This window comes from Penicillium digitatum, chromosome 3, assembly GCF_016767815.1.
Source record: "Penicillium digitatum chromosome 3, complete sequence".
NCBI classification, from domain to species: Eukaryota; Fungi; Ascomycota; class Eurotiomycetes; order Eurotiales; family Aspergillaceae; genus Penicillium; species Penicillium digitatum.
Genome location: NC_089386.1, coordinates 2,322,728 through 2,345,395, shown reverse-complemented (window position 1 = coordinate 2,345,395; position 22,668 = coordinate 2,322,728). Strand labels below are relative to the sequence as shown.

Below are 22,668 nucleotides of genomic sequence, written 5' to 3'. Positions count from 1 at the left end.
ACCGGGGATGTGGTATGGGTTCCCCAAGTCGTACCGGCCTCTTCAGCCTCTCATATTTTTCCCACTCAAAACAGGCCTGGCTGCAACATTTAACGACGGGGGGCGATCGGGGGGCTGTACACGATCTTGCGGGTCTTAAGAGGGGCCCACTTGTAGCGCTTGACCCAGACAGAGATGGCGAAGAGACCAGTCAGAAGGGCAACGGCCTTGACACCCATCTTCTTGCGCTCGTCCATCTCGGGCTCGGCGGACCAGTTCAGGAACTCAACGACATCCTTAGCCATCTGGGAGGTGGTGGCGGGGGTACCGTCCTCGTACTCGACAACACCGTCGAACAGGACACGGCCCATAGCAATACCTATCACTGAGTCAGAAATGCTAGAAGGAAACAATAGCATAGGCTTGTCGTAACGTACCGGTACCGGGGAAGTAAGGGTTGAAGTTCATGCCCTCGGCGACGGCAGCACCAGCGGGAGGCTCATCGGGGTAACCGGTGAGCAGGTTAAAGATGTAGTTGCAGCCACCGTGGCGGCCCTTGATGATCAAGCTGAGATCGGGAGGAAGAGCACCGCCATTGGCGGCACGAGCGGCCTCCTCGTTGGGGTAGGGAGCGGGAATGTAATCGGAAAGCTTGCCGGGGCGCTTCTCGATGATGCCCTCGTTGTTGGGCTCGGTGTCGTACTCGTGCTCCTCGGCGAAGGCCTTCATCTCGTCGACAGTATGCATGGTGCCGACCAATGAGCGCCATGGGACACGGGTGAGAGAGTGGCAGGAGGCGCAAACCTCACGGTAGACCTGGAAACCACGGCGAAGACTTGGGCAGGGTCAGTACAATGCGTGCTGGCGAAAGCAAAAATCCGAGTTTGGGGAAAGAGCACTCACGCGGCGTGGTCAAAGGTCTTGTTGAAACGCTCGTGCACCCAAGGGTACGTGGTAGCGTGGAGTCTGGATAAAATCACCCGTTAGCATCCACCCTTGTTCTCAACATGGATCGCACAATGCTCGGTTGCGGCAAGGCCCCAAGTACGGTGATCCTCCTGGACAATTTCACTCACCCCTCCTCAGCAGGTGTCATGGCGAAGGCCTCCTGTCCATAGAGGTGGTAGTACCATGCGGTGGAACCGGCGGCGGCGGCAGTTGCAAGCGCAGCAGTGAGTGTGAGGTAGAAGGGGGAGCTGGCGGCCTCGGCGCCGGCGGCAGTGGAAGAGGCACGCTATTGAAGGTTAGCAACAGAACCCTCATGTGATCCAATGGACATGCAAAGAATTGATTGTCCTCTTCCGTGAAGGTCAATGGGGTAAGGGCGTACCGTGGACTTCCCGAGGGACTGGCGGGCGATGGCCCGGTTGGACGCGCGCAGAATCGAGCGTCCCAGCATGACGAAGTTTAACCCAAGCAATTGAATTTGATTGGGAATGGGTGCTGTATCGCCAAAGCGAGAGAGGGGTGGGTGGGGAGAGGAGAGGGGATGGTACAGGAGAGAGGTGCTGGAGGTTGAGGTCGAAGTCGAAGAAACTTGACATTGATGATTACCCCCTTGCTCTGATTGGCTCCCGGCCACGCTAGAGAACCGACTCTCGGAACATCACAATTCTGCTGACTTGCTATGAATGATCTATACAAAACCTAGTCATTTATTACATCAACTGAAAACATTCGGTACGTAGCTTCTTTGTCTTTTTCTTGTCCTGTGTTATCGTCTCTTTTTTTCTCCGGTTGTGCGTATCCCGGGATTCACCGAGAAAAACACGCATCACCGGAACAGCACTGTTCTGTTCGAATCTAGCTGGACGATCTTCAAATCAGGTTGCTAATTAACAGCTATAGTTATATGTGAATGTACCGTACCAGTCTATCTTTTTCCCAACACTCACAGTCTTCCTCTGACGTGAGGGTATCTCGGGATCTCTTTTATATTTCCATACAAGGCTAAGGACTGCTATAACTGCTATGTTTAGCTAGAACAGTTTCACTTGTAACTTGTATTATGTCAGGAAGAATCCCATTAATCCATGTGACTTTGAAGCCCCAGCTGGCTCAATAAGAATGTTGAAATTCGGACAGTAACGTCCCATGTTGAGCACTGATCCTACACGCCGCGTAAATATGTAGACACTAAGCTGCTCCGAACATTTCCTATTTTGAAACTAACTCTTCTCATGGCCACACATTTACCAGATTTGAGCTTTCCAAAGCACCAAAAACCGGTTATCACCCAGCCCTCTTATTTTCTGTCAAGTGAAGAAAGCCCTAGTCGTTTAATTTGGACTCAATGCGAATGCATGAGAGCGGTGTACATTTTGCCAGCCGGGGGAGGAGGCGGCGGCGTTGGACGCTGTCCGTGCGTGATCGTGCAGCATTGAAATGTGGTTCCTGATTTGCAGTTGAGAATGTGTGGTTAGATGCGAGGATGTGTGCATGATAGTTTGACCCCCAACCTACCCCGAACACGCAGTGTCTGTTCGATATCGAGGCCATACCACCTCCACAACCCCGCGGAACAGTTTGGAGTGAATCTGAGGCTGCCTCAAACCCAGAGCTTCCCACGAGCGCTTTCTCCTCCGATGAACAGTTCAGGAACACAATATGTCTGGTGTGAAAAAAGGGTCCGCGGCTGCAGCTCGGCCACGCAGAGATGTGCTGGCCTCGCTGCGCATGGCATCAATGGAAAGCATCTCCAGAGCTGCTCTTCCGGCAGGTACGTGACATGAAGAAATGCGGTAGTGGGAAAATCACATGCTGACAGGAGGAAAAAAAAGAGATCGTCTCCTCTATTCTTGACTACGTCGGCCCTGTTGATCTGATCCGAGCAGCACGGTCTTGCAAGCTTATGCACGAGATGGCCTATGATGATACTCGATGGGTACACAAGCTGAAACAAATTGGGTGCTGGGATGAAGTAGATGCTAGAAAGCATGCCGAGGGGGTATTTGGGACAATCGCCAACATGAAGGTCGTTGAGCAGCAAGAGGAGGCCGAGTTAGGCGATGGACCAGTCCCTGCGATCACTGATAGCAACGACCCTTCCAATGACTTGAAAACTATATCGGATGGATTTGATAAGATTGAATTAGTGAATGCCGCGTCGCAGCCAACTGTGTTTCAGGAAATCTTGGATGACCCCGTCCTGACGGTGTTGAAAAATGTCAGGTCAATCCGTGGCGAGGCGCGTCAGGAATACGGCAAGATACATGCTGAACTGGCACCATTTTATGAGGACATCGCACGAAGTGGACCTTCCTGTGAAAATTTAGTTTTCACGAAGTACAAAGATCCCCAGGCCCAAGCGCAAATGCTGGCACAGTTGCTAATGTTCTCTAAATCTGATATGACACAAGGATGGGACGGGCGGGTGGACAGTTTGGAGCATACGGTCTCGATGTTTGAGACTGCTGCGCTGAAGGAATTTAGTCAAGGGTATGAAACAGATGACATTGATGGGACTATGCGGAAATATGCTCACATTCTATGGACACTCAACGGTGGGCAAGCTACCGTGGACCTCTTTGTCCATCAAAATCACCTGATTGCTCGAAAGTCCGACTTAGGAAGTGTCGCTTCCTGCATTGATGGATCGACCGGCCAGATCAAAATGGTGCAGACGCAAGCTTTTTTCACGCGTCTCGGCGTTGCCTTCAATGAGGAAATATCTATTATGAACAGCGTCTTCCACCCGAATTTGGATGTCACATCTAGGTTGATGACTAAAGTTGGCCACGATGTGTTGGATCCTTTCCTCACCGCAATTTTTGATGAATTGCATCGTGTCAGCATCAAATCATATCTCACTGCAGTTTCTGCGACTTTCGTCCAATGCATGAACCTCTCGGAGGCCCTGCTTCCCATCAGAGGCTCTGATGTCAAATTCAATGAGTATCTTGATAACGTTGTGACCAAGATATATGAACCACACCTTGATCTGTATTTGGCAGAAGAGCTTGATTTTTTCAAGAAAGCCTGTGAATTTACTGTGAGTGAGTGGGACCGGCATCTCTCTGAACAAGCGGCCTCGACAGAGTCTTTCTTGATGTCAAATGTTAATCGCCAAGCCGACAAACGAGACTTCCTTACGTCCTTCAAGAAAGTGATCATGATGCCGGTAAATATCCTACCGAGCTTTTCAAGTACTAAAGCGACCGAAGAATCCAAATCAGACACGGAAACAAGCAGTCCAAATCCGTCGCAAGCACCCAAAAATACCAACCGATTTTCCACGCTTTCCTTGCCTGCCCCAGTGGCTGTCGAGGAAGTTCCAACTACCGAGCTGGCAGCAAAAGCGGCCATCATGAAGACGAAGATGGAGGGTATCCGTTCCTTGTTTAGCATTGAAATTGCACTTGATCTAGTTCATTCCGCCAAGTCCAGTCTAGAGAGAGCCGCTCAATTTGTGCGACTTGGCGGCGAATTCGGCCATGCGGCGAAGCAAAAATGTGAGGCAATCTTCGTGACGCTGCTACGCATATTGGGATACCAGCACGTTATCGTTGGATTTGATAAGGCTGTCGATCATCTATCCAACTATCGACCTCGCGAACAAGGGGAGCGTGACCAATCTGGGGTTGAGCCCCTGGTCACTTTTCTGGAACTGGTCAATGTTGGTGATCTGATCCTGCAAATGGTAGATGTATTCTATGAGCAGGAGTTGATCGGCATGAGATTGACTGATAGAAACGATTTTGTGGACTCTGCCAACAAAGAGAAGAAAAAGTTCGAACAAATGCTCGATGCACGCGTCGCAGCTGGCTTGAACAAGGGCATCGACGTTCTCATGGAAGAGGTGGACTACATTCTGGCGACGCGACAACTAGCCACCGATTTCAACCCCGGCGTTTCTTCGAATCCACACCGGCAGACAATGGACGTAGGCGTCAGCGAAGTCGCCATCGCTGTCGTCGACGTGGTTTCATCGCACACTCAAATGCTCGTCGGGAGCACGGACAAGAGCACATTAGATGTGTTCAATCAAGAAGTCGGGCTCCGCCTATTCACCGCTCTATGTAAACACCTCAAGCGACAGCGCATCAGCGTGGAGGGATCCCTCAAGTTGATTAGGTATGTATTTCGATCTTCAGTTGCGCAGATTTCCAAACTGACTTAACTTCTCTAGCGACATGAACCACTATTTCAAGTATATCCAAACGTTGCGAAACACCGAGCTCCTTCTCTATTTTACGGCATTCCGTGAGCTCGTGCAGATTTACTTGATCGATCCTGGCGATGCCAAGGAACTGGCAACTGTCATCGCTGACGCGGATCGGTTCCATGGAATTTGGCGGGTGGAAGAGGTCTACGAATTTGCTGAGCGCCGGGCTGACTGGTACCACGTCAAGCGGGACGTGGAACGGGCTATGTATGGAATTGGTTGCAATGTGATGTAAATAGATACCGATACCCCCCGGGAATTGCATGGCGAGTGGCGCATACTTACCTATGCGGACAAGCATGGAATGTTCTAGAGTAGATTCATGAATCTATATATGATTGATGTACAATACTGTGCTCGATATTTGCTTCTATTTCCACAAGAATAATCGGCTGCTTCTGTGATCTTGTGATTCCTTTTTTAGCTGGTCTTTTATTTAAGATGTAAGCTTAGGAATTTGATACATAGACAAGTTGAACATCTCCAATAATCAGGTTCAGCGAGACCAAAGTGAAACGAGACGAAACCAGACAGTCTGCACAAAACTTATAAAGATGAATCCAAGATGAAATCTTGAAACTGATAAGATGCAACACCTTGAAGAGTCTGACGTCAACACCGGCGGCTACTGGAACATCACAGCAGTGTCTGAAACTGACATGAAGAAAAGTGACTCTTCGATCCATTTGTCCCCCTGCCCGGTTACATTCTAAAGATTGAAAATTTCAAAATGACTTGGACTTTAAACCTTCGTTTTCACCCTGATTTTGACCCCAGGAATCTTCATCCTTCAGGTGTTGAGTACGTCTCCCAAGATCTGCGAAGATTATATGACTGATTTTCTAGATACCTGCAATGTGCCAGTTTCTATGAGGACATAGTATACAAATGGCCATGGCTGCCTGATATAATAGACAATATACGGTTATTGCATCACCACATTTCCATCCAAAAGACGTCGTCACAGCTTAGGACCGCGTCCAAACCCGGATCGGAGCCTGGCGCTACTGCTATTGATCCAAACATTAGACAAAACCCCCCCCCCATCTATCATGCAATAGCAAGTTTCAACTACGATCGTCACCTATCCACAGCTTCAAGGGAAAAAGAAAATCCTCCTACCCATTAAAATGGACCGAAACAATCACACCAAAACTACGCGATGGCTGGTCATCCTTATGCTCCTCACCAGGCAAATATTCAGCGCAAACGCCGACATAGTAACCGTCTGGACCACGGTAAAAGTGCCCGCGCCAACACCAACCGCGCCCCTATCACCATCCTACACCTCCCTCAACGAGTTCAAGGATGACATGTTGAAAATCACAAACGAGTACCGCGCCAACCACGATGCAAATCCACTAAAATGGAACGACACCCTAGCCGAGTACTCGCGCGAGTGGGCAGAAGCCTGTATCTGGAAACATTCGGTGTGTATCAATATCCCCAAGACCATGAGCCAATGATGCCAACATCGCCTTTGTAGAAAGGTAGCTACGGCGAGAACCTTGCATACGGATACCAGAATGTCTCTGCCGCTGTCATCGCCTGGGGCGATGAAGGCGAGATTTATAACTTCGGCAAGCCGACAGGCTTTACCGAGGAGACGGGGCATTTCACTCAGTTAGTCTGGAAGTCGACTACGCAGGTTGGGTGTGCTGCTGTCAATTGTGGGTACTCTAAGAATGACAATGGGAAACGAGACAACGGGGTCGAAGTGCGAGCGCATGCATTTGAAGATGATGCTCTCGAAGGCGTGGTGATGGCGTCTCGTTTCAGCAGGGTTGAAGCGGTACGAGACGGCTTGGAAGGGCTGAAGGTCGTGCGAGGCGAGCCGAGGGCCCAGGGGTGGTACGTGGTGTGCGAATATACACCCCCTGGAAATGTTGTGGGCCAGCATGATTCTTACTTCAGGAAGAACGTCTTGCCAAAGAAGGAGCCTGCCGTTGACTCGTCCTCGTCTTCAACCAAGTCTTCTTCGTCCACGACTCCCGAGTCTTCTTCCACGTCTGTGCCCGAGCCGTCGCCGAATGCCGCGACATCCACTACAATTGGGAGTCAGAGTCAATCTACAGGTGGTGCCATGCGGTTCGCGCGGGACTCGACCTTGGGGATGATGTTGGTGGCATTGGGAACGGTGGGGGTCGGAAGGGGGCTTTACATCTGATCTTAGCTTACATTTTGATGATTTAAACAAGAAATACAAAGTTGAACTTTGCTAGGAACTGGTTTCGTAGCCATCTCTCATGCTTATCCACATTGCACATTTGGTCGGGAGGCGCACCGCTCGATCTATTGATTTTTGGAATGTCCCGATCCTCACTGGGCTTTCCCAGGGGACCTAAAAGAAACACAAGGGGACAGAAGGCTGGGTTCAGGCACAAGCGCGAAACGCCAGCAGAGAAACAGGGGGAAAAGAGGAACAAAAGGAAACACATTATTTGCGAAAATAGAACAGACGGATTCATCAGCCAATGACCTCCTCGGTCTCCTCGATAATCTCCTCCACAATCTCCTCGACCACAGAGTCGCCCTGGTCTTCGACAACCGGGCGCGCGTCGCTGGCGGCCGTGGGTAAATCTGCGTCCTCGGGATGGTTGAAAGTCTCCTTCTCTTCGACCAAAAGCTCCTTCTCCCGACGGAGCCAGGCGAGCCACTCGCTGAGTACACGCTTGCGGGTCTCGACAACGGCAGTGTTGGCAATATCGACAGCGTACTTGTCTTCCTCGTCGAACTCCTTTGAGTACTCGCGGAGGTTCTTGCGCACTTGCTTCTGCTCCTCCTTGCTGAGGAGAGTGGCAGGGCGTGGGCGCCAAAGGAACTGCTTGAACTTTTCGGTGGGGTTCTCGGAGAGGGTGGTACCGGAGAAGGTGTGCATGTTCCAGCCATTCTCCATCTATGATGCGGTCAATGTAATGAACTATTATCCAAAGTCGAACTAGGTTGAGTCTTACCGAGTGAGTCCACACACTGGCGCTGCTGACAACGTAACGACCGGTGGAGTCCCAGTCAACATCGGTGACACCGAAGTGCTCCACGGTCTTCATCAACTGGAGGTTGGCTGCGAGATCCTTCTCGGCCTCGATCTTTTCGCCCTCGAAGTCCATATCCCAGAAGTCCAGATCGAAGTTGGACTGGGAGTGGACAGTGGCAACAACAACGAATCGGCCCTTGGGCGACCAGTAAATGCCGTTGCTAGTCTTCTTTTCAATAGTGCGCACCAGCTTGAAGTTACCGGCAGTGTAGCCCTTCTTCTCAGGCGCGAAGAAGGAGACGGAAGTCTTGGGGAGGACGGCGGCACCGGTTGGTGCCTCGCCGTTGGCGATAACGACGAATCGGGATCCATTGGGCTCCCAGGCAAAGTTAATCACGGTATCCTTAAGACTGTCAACAACCTCAACGGGCACACCCTTCTCGCGAACGCGGAAAATCTCCAAGTTAGTGGCCATAGACTTCTTCGACTTGGAGTGACGGTCGACCTTGACACAGACGTAGGCACCCTGTGATTGCCAGTGCAGCTTGACATCGGAAACGTTGAACAGGTTACGGGTTCGGACAACCTCCTTCGAGGGCACGCTCATCATACCGACACGGGCGGGGTTGCTGCCAATTTCGGGAGTCCAGAAGCAGAGCAATTGCTCGTACTGCTTGACACCCTCGCGGGCGACGGTAGCAGGGGACCACTCGAAGTCCATAGCACCCTCAATCTTCACGGAAGTGCGACCAAGAAGGTTCATGTTGGGAAGTTCGTAGATAGAGAGGGACTGACCCTGGAGCATGCGAGCAACGTACTTCTCGTCCGCGGACCACTTAAAGGCAGGCCATTGCACCTTCTTCTTAGGTGCAACATCGCCCTCAATCTCGGTAGGAGCAGCCAAATCGTGTGACACAAAAGAGCGGAGAGGCTTGCCAGTCTCAATATCCCAGACAATGATGTTCTTGCCGTCCTCCTCGTAGGTCAATATAGGTTGGCCTTCTTCGACCTGGATGGGCTGAGCTGACCATGTTGTCAAGTAGCCCTCAAGCGGGGAGAACTCGATCAACTGAACGAAGGGGTGAGGAAACTGCTTTTGCTTGGAGAAGGATTCGCCGCCCCAGAGTTGAACACCCTGGGGGTGGACGGAGGCAAGGAATGTGCCCTTGGGGGACCATTGGACGAAAAGTTGTGTCCAGTGAGCGCGATCCACGACGTTCTCCGGGGGGTTTGTCTTGTTGTTCCAGAACACGCCAACCTTGTCGTTACGGTAAAGGGCGAATTGATCCCGGGCGCTGGCATCTCCCATCCACGAGCGCAGGTGCTCCTTCTCCTTGAATGGTTCTGGGACGGGTGCCTTGTATTCTTCGTCCACGCGACCTTCACGACCATAACGCTCGATGTCCATCAGCTTATTAACAGCCATAATGTGCTTCTTATCGAGAGGAACGCCGTGCAACTGCTTGACGGCGGCAACAGCCATTTCCGGGGTTTGATATTCCACAAATGCGAAACTATATTGCCCCAATGAAAGTTAGAAATCGTTCATTACTCCTCCACATCTCATTCATATCCAATACGCACCCTTCGGTCATCTTTTTGTCGTTAACGGGCATGAAAACCGCATCTTCGGAGGTGCTGCCGACGGAGTTGAGTTTTCTCAATAAGAACTTGACGAGTTTTTGTCGGCTTTCTTCGGGCACAACGGGGAGGCCATCGATGACGATAAATGTATCCAGTCCCTCCTCGACCTTCACCTCATATTGCTCCTTGAGATCTGTAGACTGTCGTGTTAGAGAGAGGGGCACACAGACCACGAGAAATCTTGCACTCACCGGAGAAATCAATCTCCTCCTCCACTTCTTCGTGGAGGTCCTGCTCGGACAGGGTATCGAAACTGGGCGCCATGATGGGTATATCGAAGGCGTCTTGAGGCTTCGGAGCAAAGATAGATCGGTGCAATCCGCTGATGGATTTTCGGGCAGAAACAAATCGCGGCGGCCAAGCGGGTTCTTTGTGTGGACTGACTCAGCACTGAGTCAGCATCTGTCACTTATGCCTCAGGTCTAAATGACACGTGACGGAGCTGGATCTGGATGTGCAAAGTACCTCTCTACTAACTTTGCTCAGATCACGGGCACACTTTTTTTTTGACTGTCCACTAGAATACAGAATGTCTCTAGCCGCTATTATCAATTACACGATTACACTACACCCCGTACATATGATCAACTACGATGTGATTAAGGGGGTTTTGTCACGTGGCACGGAGTAGTTTGAACCCTCTTAGGGATGCATTGAAGTATGCAAGAATGGCCGGCCAAAGGTGCGGCCTTTTCATGTCTTTCAACTGAAGTTTTTTTTACATGTCCCTTACATGTGTGTGAAGGCGGTAAAAAAATGCCTCCTTTGTGCAAGAGAAGTGTACAAGTGCCAGGGCACGTGATGTGTCAAACAATATCACGTGAGCACGGGTGACTTAATCTACTATAGCGGCCAGCGGTGAAAATACCGAAAGTAGCTTAGTGGAAATTGTACCACAAGTCAAAAAAGTGTGCCCGTGGTCTTACTCCTGCTCCGCAATAACTAGGGCAATACCAGAAAATATGGTACAATCACAGAGCAGCCACTTCATATACGCTATTTTTGAGAGGCTCGGAGAAGAGAGAGGAAAAATGTGTATTGTGCTACACCAAATCGGAGACTGAGTAAAGGAAGGAGAGCTAAAGGAGCAACCAGCCTAGTTACGTGCCTGTATTATGATTTCAATACCAGTCACTCACTGAAACCCCATTTGATATATAATGAAAAATAATCATCTCTATCCCCTTTTCCCCTAAGTTGCTTCCTTGGCTAGCATATTTGGCGTGCCTCTAGCACTATGCACGCTGGTCCACACCAGGCGATTCTTTTGGCATGCTTCTCTCTGGTATTGCACTTGTCTGTTCTTTAGGTGGCTTATATACAATGACCGATGCTCTTGCTTAACTAGAGACAGAAGTCAGAAACTGATGATTGTCACACTGGCGTGGGTCTCGGGCGCTAGCACTGTATGCAAAAACTGTCGTTAGTTTTGGAATAATATGGGTCTACGGGGAGAGGCTGTCTGGCTCTGGCGCTGACTCGTGCTCTATGGTATTCTCGTAGTTATATCGTAGTACTCGTACATCGAGAACCATTGCTAAGTTATTAAAATTTGTCGTGCAATGGGTACTCGTTTGTAACGGTAGTTCAAAGGTTCGAAGGTACGCACGGTGGCGTAGAGATTCGATCGTCAGATAAGAACCGTGCCACTTGGCACGTCAAGTTGATTGATACGTGTATGATCTCTCACACACACAGAAATTAAAGGTCCCAAGGAGTCTAAGCCGTAAATTGGCGCAATTTTCAAGGTGAGCTTTTGGTAAGGCACCCACCTGTAGCCCACGGGCGACGTTCACTACTGAAGATGAGGTCCTCGCGAATTGTCCTGGATGATTGGATGATATTTATTAAAATCCATTGACTAGATCATTCCTCCTGTCATATCATGAACATTCCCAGATTATGAGACGAACGCCTTTTTCTCTTAGTTTGGATCTCGAATATCCCAGGAATCCACCTTTATTTTAGGATGCAAGGTAGCGTGGGGCCGAAAATGACTCTCGTCTAACAAGAGTGATTCTACATCTGGGAGAGCAATTGCTGTCATCCGTCAACAGCGAGGTCCTTCGCGGAGAATATTTGCCTCTCCTGGCGTTGAAAAAAAAAGCCAACAGGGCTGTGTAGGTGGTGATTGCGCTCTCGTTTTAATTTCACTTTTTCTGTCACGGCTGGATCATCCAGTGTCACACGGGATGCAGAGATAAACCCAATAGCTTTAACATTGCGAAAATTGTATCCAAGTACTATAGAGGGAGATTTGGGTTCGGAAGGTAAAAGGACGGCTGTCTAGTATATGTGCCCAGATGCTATTGTGTTGATAATGATAACATGTTTCACACTTCAGTTAATATTTAGTGCAATACATGTATGAGTACGATGCAATCCTATGTTATAACTAGGTACAGTCAGTGGACATGTGTAAGTTCTTGCATCCCTATAGCCCTACTCGGCTCACCGCCACCATGGACTAATACCGCCTACCTTGAACGACAGGCACGCACCATACTAAATTTGAGTTTGCGGAGGTTTTTGATTGGCAGTATGTTATACAATCCGAGTGTGTGCCAGTGGATTCAAAACAGGAGGATCTCGATGCCTGAATGCCCAAATTAGCACTACATTTTACACCGCTCTATGCGGTCTAATGTAAATCATGAAAAATTATTCAGTGTTTGTTTAACCGTGGAAGCAGTGCTGGAGAGTAGCCCGGTTAGGGGTTCTGCTATTCTAAAGTAAGGCATTCAGGCATCAATCTTGGAATCAACCCATGTTGTAGGTAAGCGCTGCTGAGTCAGGATTTCCCCAGCTTGAAGTCGGGCCCGTCAATCATCATAGACGTTTCTAGAGGTTCTCAATTTGGATACAACATCTCTTAGAGACTGCATATCTTGCACTAAGCTCTTTGCCTGACCAAGCCTTTGTCTATTATCGCATTTATAACCCTCCTATCTCTGCACTTAATTTGCCTGGCCTTTCTCTGTTTCCAATGCCCCGCCGATCCTAAGCGCCAGTGCGACTTGAGTATAGCCCACCGGACAACTCCGAGCTCCTTCTCGGCCCCCATACTCCTCTAGAGAACCCACGATTTCCTCAATTGCAAACCGCACATCTTAACCCAGCTCCTATATCTGAACATAAGCAACTGATCCACGCGATCTACCAGCAACAAGATGTCATGTGAGCCACTTTGGTGTTGCCCCGGCGCCTACTTGCCGATTCTCCCAAAGGGCTCCCAACTGATCGGTGATCTTATACGCTAGTGACTACTGACTTGCGCGACAAATACATCGACATAATTGACGATATTCTGGCCAAAAGCGACCTCACTACCGTCTCCGAGAAGCGAATTCGCAAAGGTCTTCAGGATGCCGTTGGTTATGATCTTACTCCGATGAAGGTCAGTCAAGTTACGGCACTCTTATGGCGCAGCATCATTTTGAAGTCGTTCAAAATGACTGGCGAAGGAATCTGGCTGACATTCGCAAAGTCTACGATCAAGCAGCTGATCATGGAACGGTTCGATCTTTATGCGGAACAAAACGGCGTGGGCGGGTCGCCTGATGAAATTATCTCAAGCACTGATCAGCGCGATGGTGATTCGGCTCCAGCTGCGGTGCCCTCCCCGCCTCCATCCTTATCTCCGGCGAAGCGCCAGGCCTCCAGCGATTCTACTTCCGAGCCTGCGAGCGCATCGCCTCCTGTCAAGAAACGCAAGCCCGAGAGCGATACTGATGCGGATGCGGTGTTCGCAGCCAAGCTGCAAGCCGAAGAGAATTCGCGCGCGCGACCTACCCGTGGGGGCAATACTCGGCGTGCAGCCCCTGTGAAGAAGAAGAGCAAAGCCAAGATATCGAAGAGGGTCAAGGCAGAAGATGATTCAGATATTGGTTCAGGCGACGAGCCAAAGAAGGAGGTCAACCGAAATACTGGGTTCCACGTATGCCTTTCTGAATCATCTTTGCCAAGCTTTCCATCAATTCTAACATGACCACAGAAACCTATGAACCTTTCCGAACCTCTGTCCGCACTTCTGGGAGAACCCACAGTGAGTGCTCTCCCTCTTGATCGCCGAGCCTTAATAGCTAAATTTCGCACAGCTTTCGCGACCCCAAACTGTCAAAAAGGTTTGGCAATACATTCGCGAGAACGAGCTTCAAGACCCCAGCGATCGTCGCCAAATCCGATGCGACGATGCTATGCGTGCTGTCTTCAAACAAGATCGAGTCCATATGTTTACCATGACTAAAATTCTCAACCAGAATTTGTACAATCCCGATGAATAGTCCGGGGGTGACAGAACGACTTCGATCATTGTGGAAGAACAGGCTCCAAACCAAGTCCTGTTGCTTAACGATTTTCCTTCGTCTTTTATTATTCCTTTTTTTTGCGATGCATGGGGATGCTGGCGTGAACTTTGAGCAATTTCCGTTCGCCTTTTTTATTTCTTCTGGATTTGACTTGCTTATGCTCTCCAGCGGGAGTTGGTGGAAGCCCTCCATAGGTGATTTTACGGTCCCCAAGGTCCTAGAATCCACTACCTACACGATTTACATTTGCGCAGATCCTGCCCATGTAGACTTTAGATTATAACAGCTTACAGTGTGTGCTCGTAGGTCAAGTGGAGATCAGGGATCTCGACGTTTGCTCTCTGGGCAGCTCCTGATGCTCCTTGGTTTGTTAAACTTTCCATCCAACCTTGGAAAGTCATCAAGAAGTCCATTTCACAAGTCAAGCCTCTTTCCGCTTTTTTCTGCCGTCTATCTACGAAACTGACGCCGACAAGACATCTGAAAAGACTAACCAAAAAGACGTCACAAGGCCAACGCGGCTGACTATGCTTGGTGTCTATACACTGGTACTTGTAGATAGTGGTGTTACTACTGACATGAATCAAACAGTATATGCTTCAGCTCTCAGCTTATCATATTGCGACCTGATGAAGCAGGCCGGTACCAACAAACTGATGAATCTGGCCAACACTGATATAGTGCTTGTATGGGGGAGTGGGCATAGCCATACCTTTTGAAGCTCTATGGGCCACCCAATCACTCAAATGGACTTTCGTGATGTCAAAGATACAAAGAGAGTGATCAGTGGAAGACCTCACTTCCGCATCTGATGCGGAATGCGGGATCAGTCAGCGACATCTCATTTTTTTCCTTAGAACCTCTCCCCCACCACAATCCACAAACCCTTGAGCTCTGCAGCTCCAACACACCCGCTACTGACGCTAAGCTGCAGCTTGAATTGTGACATTTCTCCCCGTGTCCGCAATGACCGACAACCAGGCTTCAACCCCAGAGTCAACCAGCCAAGGCCGCGGCGGGCGTCGTCGCGGCCGCGGAGGGGGAGCTCCCTCCGGCCGTGGAGATTCACAACAAAATATCGGCGATAGAGAAAAACGCCCTAAGCCTCGCACCCGCGGCGGTGGTCGTGGCGGCGGTGGCGGCGGCGATGCAGGCCGACAAGCTCGCAATACCGATCAGACCAACAACAATCACGATGCTCAGCCTTTGAAGGCCACGACGCCGGCAACGAAACAACCGGTAGAAGCGGCCACGGATGATGCAGACGATGGAGAAGTCTGCTTTATCTGCGCTTCTGCCGTCGAACATTTTTCAGTCTCCCCCTGTAACCATAGGACGTGTCACATTTGTGCGCTTCGGTTGCGGGCACTATACAAGAACAAAGCTTGTGCTCATTGCAGGGTATGTTCATCTTGGGACTGTTTCTCAACGAGTCGAGGTGCTTTTCGTTATGATTGTGTTTCACGTGCTGACTTGGAGGATACTAGACTGAATCGAACTTCGTGATTTTCACAGATGATCCGGTGCGGCGATATGAGGAGTTTAACAAGAAGGATTTTGCTCGGAAGGACAATAATCTTGGCATCGAATATGAGAGTGATGAGATCTTCGGAGATACAGTGCTGCTGCTGCGATACAACTGTCCGGACGAGGGCTGCGATGTTGCTTGTTTGGGGTGGCCAGACTTGCACCGCCATGTAAAGAGTAAGCACAGCAAAGTTATGTGGTATGTCGATCTCATGGCCTGCACAATCCTTGAATCAGAAGCTGACTCTATCCTCTGAATAGTGATCTTTGTACTCGTAACAAGAAGGTCTTTACCCATGAGCATGAACTATTCACTATGGCGGAACTGCGTAAGCACGAAAAGTCTGGCGACGACAAACCTGGAGCTATAGACCAGAGTGGCTTCAAGGGACACCCCGAGTGTGGCTTTTGTCGCCAACGGTTCTATGGCGACGACGAACTTTACACTCATTGCCGTGATAAACATGAACGTTGCCACATCTGTGACCGACGCTCCTCCCACCGTCAACAACAGTACTATATTGACTACAACGCACTGGAGAATCACTTTCATAAGGATCATTTCGCTTGTCTGGATACAGAATGTTTGGAAAAAAAGTTTGTCGTTTTCGAGTCACAAATGGACCTGAAAGCTCACCAAATCGAGGCACATCCCGAAGGCCTTTCTAAGGATGTTCGACGAGATGCGAGAATGGTTGATCTAGCTGAATTTGATAACATGCGCACTCCTTACCAACAGCAACGCCAGCGTCGCGGCGCCGGTCGAGGCCGCGACCCCAACGCCGAGCCACTGCCAGTCTCCAGTGCACAGCCAATGACACGTGCCGAAGTTGCATACCAGCGTCAAATAGCTATACAGAGTTCGCAGTCGATATCGACACGAAACTTTGGCGGCCAACTGACCCGAGATGACGTGCAACCTGTGCGTGCTCCAGAGCGATCCGTCGCTGCCACGCCAGTGCAGTCTGGCCCCGCATCGCGTTCTCAGGCTATTCCTGCTGCATCATTCGAAGGCTTGAATATTTCTGCCAACTCTGCAACAGCTACCTTGCAAGACCAGACCCGCAGAATGCGCCACGAAGCTGTGATTGAACGTGCTTCGAACCTCCTCCGCAATGATGCCACCAAACTCGCCGAATTCCGTAGTCGAGTATCAAACTACCGCGCTTCTTCTATCTCGGCAACTGAGCTCATTGATGCGTTTTTCTCATTATTCGACACATCCAGCGCTGAGCTAGGCAAGCTCATCAAGGAGCTCGCTGAGATTTACGAGGATGAATCCAAACGCTCCGATCTCCTGCGAGCCTGGAATGACTGGCGTGCTATCAATGAGGATTATCCAGCCCTTCCAGCTGGCGGCCTCTTATCTGGCATGTCAACAGGCGCTGTGAACGCTGCCGGCAATCGCGTCCTACGTTTGAAATCATCAACTGCCAAATCTTCCCGCTCCGCCGTGGGCAGAAGCGGCGCTCTCCCAAACGCCCCCTCTAACCCCTTCCCTCCTCTCTCTGCCGCGGCAGGCCCATCCTCTCGCCGTGGAAAGGCTTCCGCTGCTACCCCTTGGGCAACAGCAGCCCCTCCATCTTTCCCCCGTCCTGCGATGCCTAGCCCGGTCAGCCGGCCATCATCTACAGCACCATCCCCCAGCCGCACGCCCGCCGCACCCGCATCCAACGGCGCTGATTCTTTCCCTGCTCTTCCGGCAGCGGCCAAGCCCAGTGTTCTCATGGCTGGCAAGACTCGTGGCACCGTCCGTTGGAATGATAACCGCGGCCCTGCCCCGAACGCATGGGGCTCAGCCTCGAATTCAGGAACCGCTTCTCCGGCGGAACCCAGCAATGACGACTCAAGTTGTGGCAAGAAAGGAAAGAAGAACAAGGGGAAGCAAACCCTGTTCCACTTTGGTTGATCCCCCGTCACATATCGATTGTGTTCAGGTTTCTTTTGTTGGCTGGGCTTAGATTTCGCCCATGTTTTATTGATCGCCGCATGAGGGGAGCGCCATTAAAAAGTACATGATGTGCTGGGGTAAATCATTCTTCTTTTTTGTTGTGCCTACTAATTAGCGAATGTAGATACAATGTATTGTATAGAGGTAATCTATATGTTTTTGCTCAATGTGTTTGATATAATATATTAGGAAACGATGTGTCTTTCACAAATTTTCAAATCACCAAGCTGTCATCATAAAAGTACACAAATATGATACCCAGGAATGGGGCAATGAAATGCCAGATCATTGCCCATTATTAACTATCAAGTCCTTCAGACCAACACCACACTATCATTGTCAATGACATGCTCCGACACACTATGCGAATTCGATTCGACCACAATGAGGCTCGGACACATGTGTGCTGTCCATTACTTTGTTGGCCTCACTCGAACCCAACGCTTGGGTTTCAGGCGTGTGAACGGAAAAGCTCGAAACAGATTTTGTAGGAGCATCCGTCTCACTTTCATCACTGGGGTACAACTCCATTTCCCTGTTGATGGCTGTCATGCGCAGCACAAAGTCATCCTGCAGTTTGATCAACAAAGCCCGAAGACTAGCGTTATCCATCGTGCCGTCACGGGCAAGGAACAACTGTTCACGCAGAGACAATAGCAACTTCCGCTTCTGGGCAATAGCAACAGCACGCGATGGGCTGTTCCTGCGCTTAGCCAGCTGGTCCATTGCCTCTGATACGGAGTGCGCCTTGTTCAAGACGGCAGGTGGGAGGTCAGCAAGCTTGGCGAGAACAAGCCCATATCGACGATCTGGAACAGGACCCTCTGCAATGCGGTACTGCATGGTCATCTTGGATGCATCGGATGATATCTCTGCTGCTAAATGGAGATTGATCACACCGCTACGCTCGGCAAGAATCTGTGCCAACTCGTGGAAGTGCGTGACAAACCAGACCAGCGCATTACTGGAGATTAGTGCTTCCGCTAAGGCGATGGCAATGGCAAGGCCGTCGGTTGTGCTAGTGCCACGGCCTAGCTCGTCGATGATGACCATACTGCGTGGCTGGATGTTACGAAGGATGAATGCCATCTCCCGCATCTCTGCTGCAAAGGTCGAGACATTGGCATTTAGGTCATCCGACGTAGCGACGCGGGCGAAGAGCTGATGTGAGATTGGGAACGAGGCATATTGGGCTGGGATGAAGCAGCCTATCTGCGCCATGACTGTTACCAGGGCTAGGGTGCGGATGTAAGTCGACTTGCCGCTCATGTTGCATCCTGTGATGACCTGAAATCTTGTTTGCGGTGTTGCATATGCGTCATTTGGGATAAACTTGCTGCTGTGAATCTGTTCTCGGATCGGATGACGCCCCGCCTTGATGGCGAGAGTGTCGGTCAGCTCTGGTCTGATGTATTCATGATTTGTTGCTAGCTGAGCGAATGCCGCTAACATGTCTAGCATTGCGATAGCTTCACTGACGCGAAAAAGCCCGGATACTTCGGTGCACACGTCTCGGAGCAGGTCTTGGATTGTCTGGTCGCTCATGTTGATCACCTCGCTGTGGGAATCGGTGATCTTTTGATTTAGTTTGACCAAATCCAATGTCTGGCACTCGACGCAGTTTCGCTTGCGGTATACGTTGATAAAAATATTCGGCAGTGGACCTGGTTCTGTAGCAGGGATACAGATGTAGTATTGTCGGGCTGCGTCAAACTTCAAGTCCAAGACCATATCACACTGTTCTGAGAAAGGGTCAGAATAGTTGACGAAAGGTCACAATTTCAGACATGCCTGATAGTTTTTCAACCAGCTCAGTGGCGTCTGCATTCGCCTCCTTATAGGCATGTCTCGCAACATCGAGGAGACTGTTGACACCGGCCTATTACGTGTTAGCGATCTGCATTCAGCGCAGCAGTATGCAAGTTGTGACCTTGACACAGTAAATGCGCTGGTTCCTCAGATCAAGTGGCTTTGACTGATAGGCTACATGCTCATTCAATGTCATGACAATCAGCTCTTCAATTGAACGATGCCCCTCAGGAGCGCACAACTAAATTGCGTCAGTTTGAGTGAGACACCAAAGGAAAATCGAGGCTACTTCGCGTATGGTAAGCAGCAAATCACTTTGCGCTGCTCCAAGCGCTTGGAAGATATTTTTGATCGCAGACACATAAGTCTTGAGCATGATGACATTGTTGACGGACTGTTCAACGTATTGGATTGTCCGCTTGGTGGGAACCAAGATGATCTTGACAATTCATTAGCATGAGTCTTCAAAGTTAGCTAGCCTCGGAGACTCTACCGCAGTCAACACTTTATCTGCATCCATAAAGCCCTTGAGAGCCTGCCTCACAGACACAAACATATCCTCTTTGGTGGCCAGATCTTCCACAGCGTTGTATCTGGCTGTCAATTTGACTCTTTCTGTTGAAGGCTGTAAGATGCTAGCTCGGAGTAGTCTGGCCCCCATAGGCGTCAATGTCTCGTTCAACAGTCCAAACAAGCTTTCTTTAGATTTCGCATTGTGCAGGTTCTGGATAAGTTCAAGGGACACAATAGTCGCCAAGTCAATTGTCATAGATCCCTGAGACGGCTCGAACCGTATCCGAAGAGAATGCGTGGTAAAAGATCGCTGGAGTTCGACCTCAACATACTTCAGGACCTAATTACTAATGTGAGTAGTTCATTTTGGCAAGATGAGTGGTGTTCATACTGCGGCAAAGCAACACGCTGCGAAGTAGTTCCCGCCCAGAGTCACCTTAAGAGAGTCCACTTCCTCTGGAAAAGCCAGTCGATCTACATACTCGTGACCTGTCTGCTCTGACCACCATCTGCGGTCCATGAAGGTGAAGATAGGATCTGGCAGATTCTCTTGGATCATATAGCGGAGCTTCGACTCTTTGGCAGTGTTCATGAACAGAATCTCGCTAGGTTCAAATACACCAATCTTGATGATTGTTTTGACATAAGTCTGGCTGTCACATATCTGACAGAGCACGGCTTCAGCTGTTGCGAGATTGACAAATGCGAGGCCAATGGTGGACGAGACGCCCCGCGATTCACTGACGGCACAGATGATGTCCTGGGCTGCGACACTGGTGGCCGTTGTGGTTGGTCTTGCCGTTGGACGTCTACTTGTACTCCTGGAGACCGATTGCGAAACAGAATCCCGAGGATTCAATGAATAAACCGACATTGTGAAGCCCAACTCTCATGACCGAGATGATGTATGTAGATGGGTAAAATCGATAGGGCCGATAAGATAAGCGTCGAGATATTTTTGCTTGTCAAAATTTCTCTTCCTCCCCCATCGACCTCAATATCAATAACCATGGCGACCCTTTATCCTCCTCCCAGTAAGCGCCAAAAGCTCGTTCAGGCCGATAAGGCCCGCGAGCAGCAAGAAATTGAGAGTATTCCGTCCGATTTGGGTAGTGTTCGAGTTCAGTTCTTCGACCAAGCAACCGGGCAGCCCACCGGGCCTGCGGTCTCGGTCCCAGTCGCCGATGCGAATGTGAAGAACCTTGAGACTTTGTTGAACACATTACAAGGAAATGTAAGATTTGAGACCCGTGACTACTTGGCAATCGAGTGTTGTACTGACAGTGATTTCTTTCCAGGAAGATGATGGACGGGTACCATACCGATTCACCTACCATTCCGAAAAAGAGGAACAAACGATCGACATTCTCCGCGATGTGTACCACTCGCTACTCCAACCCGGGATCAAGACCACCGAAGATACTGTATCGCTCTTCTACACACCACAGGCGGTTTTCCGAGTGAAAGCCGTTTCACGATGCGCGGCCTCCATCGCGGGTCACGGCGAAGCAATTCTAGCAACATCTTTCTCCCCAGTCTCATCCTCCACCATGGTCTCCGGAAGTGGAGACGCAACTGCTCGTGTTTGGGATTGTGACACTGGAACCCCGAAACATACGCTCAAGGGTCACACCAGCTGGGTGCTAGCAGTTGCATACTCGCCGAACGGCGCTATGATCGCGACCGGCAGCATGGACAACACCGTAAGGTTCTGGGATGCAAAGCAGGGCACAGCGCTAGGCGCTGGGCTCAAGGGCCACGCAAAGTGGATCACAAATCTGGCTTGGGAGCCGTACCACGTGCAGGAGTCCGGGCGACCGCGCCTAGCATCTGCCTCCAAGGACTCGACGGTGCGCGTGTGGGACGTTGTTTCGAGAGTAACTGACCATGTGCTCACCGGCCACAAGTCTTCAGTTACTTGTGTGCGATGGGGTGGTACTGGCAAGATCTACACTGCATCCCACGACAAGACCATTAAGATCTGGAATCCGAAAGACGGCACCCTACTCCAGACTCTGGCGGCGCATGCCCACCGTGTCAACCACCTCGCGCTGTCGACAGACTTTGCTCTTCGCACCTCCTACCACGACCACACTGGCAAGGTCCCGGGGACTGAGGCTGAGAAGGTGGCCGCTGCGCGCAAGAAGTTCGAGGAGGCGGCGACAGTGAATAACACTATTGTCGAGCGGTTGGTGTCGGCCAGTGATGATTTTACAATGTATCTGTGGGAGCCATCCACGTCGAGCAAGCCTGTTGCACGGATGCTGGGTCACCAAAAGGAGGTAAACCATGTTACGTTCTCGCCGGACATGGCCTACATCGCCTCAGCCGGATTCGACAACCACGTGAAGCTGTGGAACGGCCGTGATGGAAAGTTCATCACCACCTTCCGCGGCCACGTGGGGGCAGTCTACCAGTGCTGTTTCTCGGCAGACTCGCGCATGCTGGTGTCTTCGTCCAAGGATACTACTCTCAAAATCTGGGACTTGCGCACTGGCAAGCTCAAGATGGACCTTCCCGGACACAAGGACGAGGTGTTTGCCGTTGACTGGAGTCCTGATGGACAAAAGATCGCCAGTGGAGGCAAAGACAAAGCCATTAAGATCTGGCGGAACTAGATCTAGTCGCCATTGACATCAACTTGCCCCAAACATGCTCTTGACAGACAGAGAGTCTGGCATAGGTCTTTGCCGTCTGATGTTGCACGCATTCAAGACGAGCGCTATGTCCAACGCGCGGGTGTTGGCAGAAGCACCTTTTTTTTAACCTTCAAACTGAGGGGGTCATGGATGCCTCAGCC

At 50.4% G+C, this 22,668-nt stretch overlaps 8 protein-coding genes across 8 annotated transcripts; 5 read left to right on the top strand and 3 right to left on the bottom strand.

Annotated features, from left to right (window-relative positions):
* Positions 1 to 89: 89 nt before the first annotated feature.
* On the bottom strand, positions 90 to 1,378 carry Pdw03_8388 (Cytochrome C1/Cyt1, putative; the record flags this gene model as incomplete). The annotated part of the gene is made up of 5 exons (XM_014678045.1): positions 90 to 358; positions 417 to 814; positions 883 to 945; positions 1,056 to 1,213; positions 1,310 to 1,378. 5 exons carry the CDS (start codon positions 1,376 to 1,378, stop codon positions 90 to 92), a joined length of 957 nt encoding a protein of 318 aa, XP_014533531.1.
* Positions 1,379 to 2,586: 1,208 nt separating this feature from the next.
* Positions 2,587 to 5,695, top strand: Pdw03_8387 (Secretion pathway protein Sls2/Rcy1, putative; the record flags this gene model as incomplete). Its single annotated transcript, XM_014678044.2, has 5 exons — positions 2,587 to 2,698; positions 2,760 to 5,052; positions 5,108 to 5,350; positions 5,527 to 5,586; positions 5,644 to 5,695. 5 exons carry the CDS (start codon positions 2,587 to 2,589, stop codon positions 5,693 to 5,695), a joined length of 2,760 nt encoding a protein of 919 aa, XP_014533530.2.
* A 578-nt stretch (positions 5,696 to 6,273) lies between these two features.
* On the top strand, positions 6,274 to 7,310 carry Pdw03_8386 (SCP-like extracellular protein, putative; the record flags this gene model as incomplete). The annotated part of the gene is made up of 4 exons (XM_066101948.1): positions 6,274 to 6,573; positions 6,630 to 6,813; positions 6,963 to 6,994; positions 7,062 to 7,310. The coding sequence occupies 4 exons, from the start codon at positions 6,274 to 6,276 to the stop codon at positions 7,308 to 7,310; spliced, it is 765 nt and encodes a 254-aa protein (XP_065957031.1).
* Positions 7,311 to 7,610: 300 nt separating this feature from the next.
* On the bottom strand, positions 7,611 to 10,025 carry Pdw03_8385 (Eukaryotic translation initiation factor 3 subunit B; the record flags this gene model as incomplete). The annotated part of the gene is made up of 4 exons (XM_014678042.1): positions 7,611 to 8,039; positions 8,098 to 9,631; positions 9,702 to 9,894; positions 9,953 to 10,025. The coding sequence occupies 4 exons, from the start codon at positions 10,023 to 10,025 to the stop codon at positions 7,611 to 7,613; spliced, it is 2,229 nt and encodes a 742-aa protein (XP_014533528.1).
* A 2,906-nt stretch (positions 10,026 to 12,931) lies between these two features.
* Positions 12,932 to 14,044, top strand: Pdw03_8384 (DEK, C-terminal; the record flags this gene model as incomplete). Its single annotated transcript, XM_066101947.1, has 5 exons — positions 12,932 to 12,938; positions 13,022 to 13,158; positions 13,249 to 13,698; positions 13,756 to 13,806; positions 13,859 to 14,044. 5 exons carry the CDS (start codon positions 12,932 to 12,934, stop codon positions 14,042 to 14,044), a joined length of 831 nt encoding a protein of 276 aa, XP_065957030.1.
* A 990-nt stretch (positions 14,045 to 15,034) lies between these two features.
* Positions 15,035 to 17,504, top strand: Pdw03_8383 (Zinc finger, RING-type; the record flags this gene model as incomplete). The annotated part of the gene is made up of 3 exons (XM_066101946.1): positions 15,035 to 15,469; positions 15,556 to 15,794; positions 15,857 to 17,504. 3 exons carry the CDS (start codon positions 15,035 to 15,037, stop codon positions 17,502 to 17,504), a joined length of 2,322 nt encoding a protein of 773 aa, XP_065957029.1.
* Positions 17,505 to 17,906: 402 nt separating this feature from the next.
* Pdw03_8382 (DNA mismatch repair protein Msh4, putative) lies at positions 17,907 to 20,742 on the bottom strand (the record flags this gene model as incomplete). Its single annotated transcript, XM_066101945.1, has 6 exons — positions 17,907 to 19,288; positions 19,338 to 19,425; positions 19,477 to 19,596; positions 19,645 to 19,794; positions 19,849 to 20,208; positions 20,260 to 20,742. The coding sequence occupies 6 exons, from the start codon at positions 20,740 to 20,742 to the stop codon at positions 17,907 to 17,909; spliced, it is 2,583 nt and encodes an 860-aa protein (XP_065957028.1).
* Positions 20,743 to 20,877: 135 nt separating this feature from the next.
* On the top strand, positions 20,878 to 22,486 carry Pdw03_8381 (Ribosome biogenesis protein Rsa4, putative; the record flags this gene model as incomplete). The annotated part of the gene is made up of 2 exons (XM_014678038.1): positions 20,878 to 21,102; positions 21,167 to 22,486. The coding sequence occupies 2 exons, from the start codon at positions 20,878 to 20,880 to the stop codon at positions 22,484 to 22,486; spliced, it is 1,545 nt and encodes a 514-aa protein (XP_014533524.1).
* Between the last annotated feature and the right edge of the window lie 182 nt (positions 22,487 to 22,668).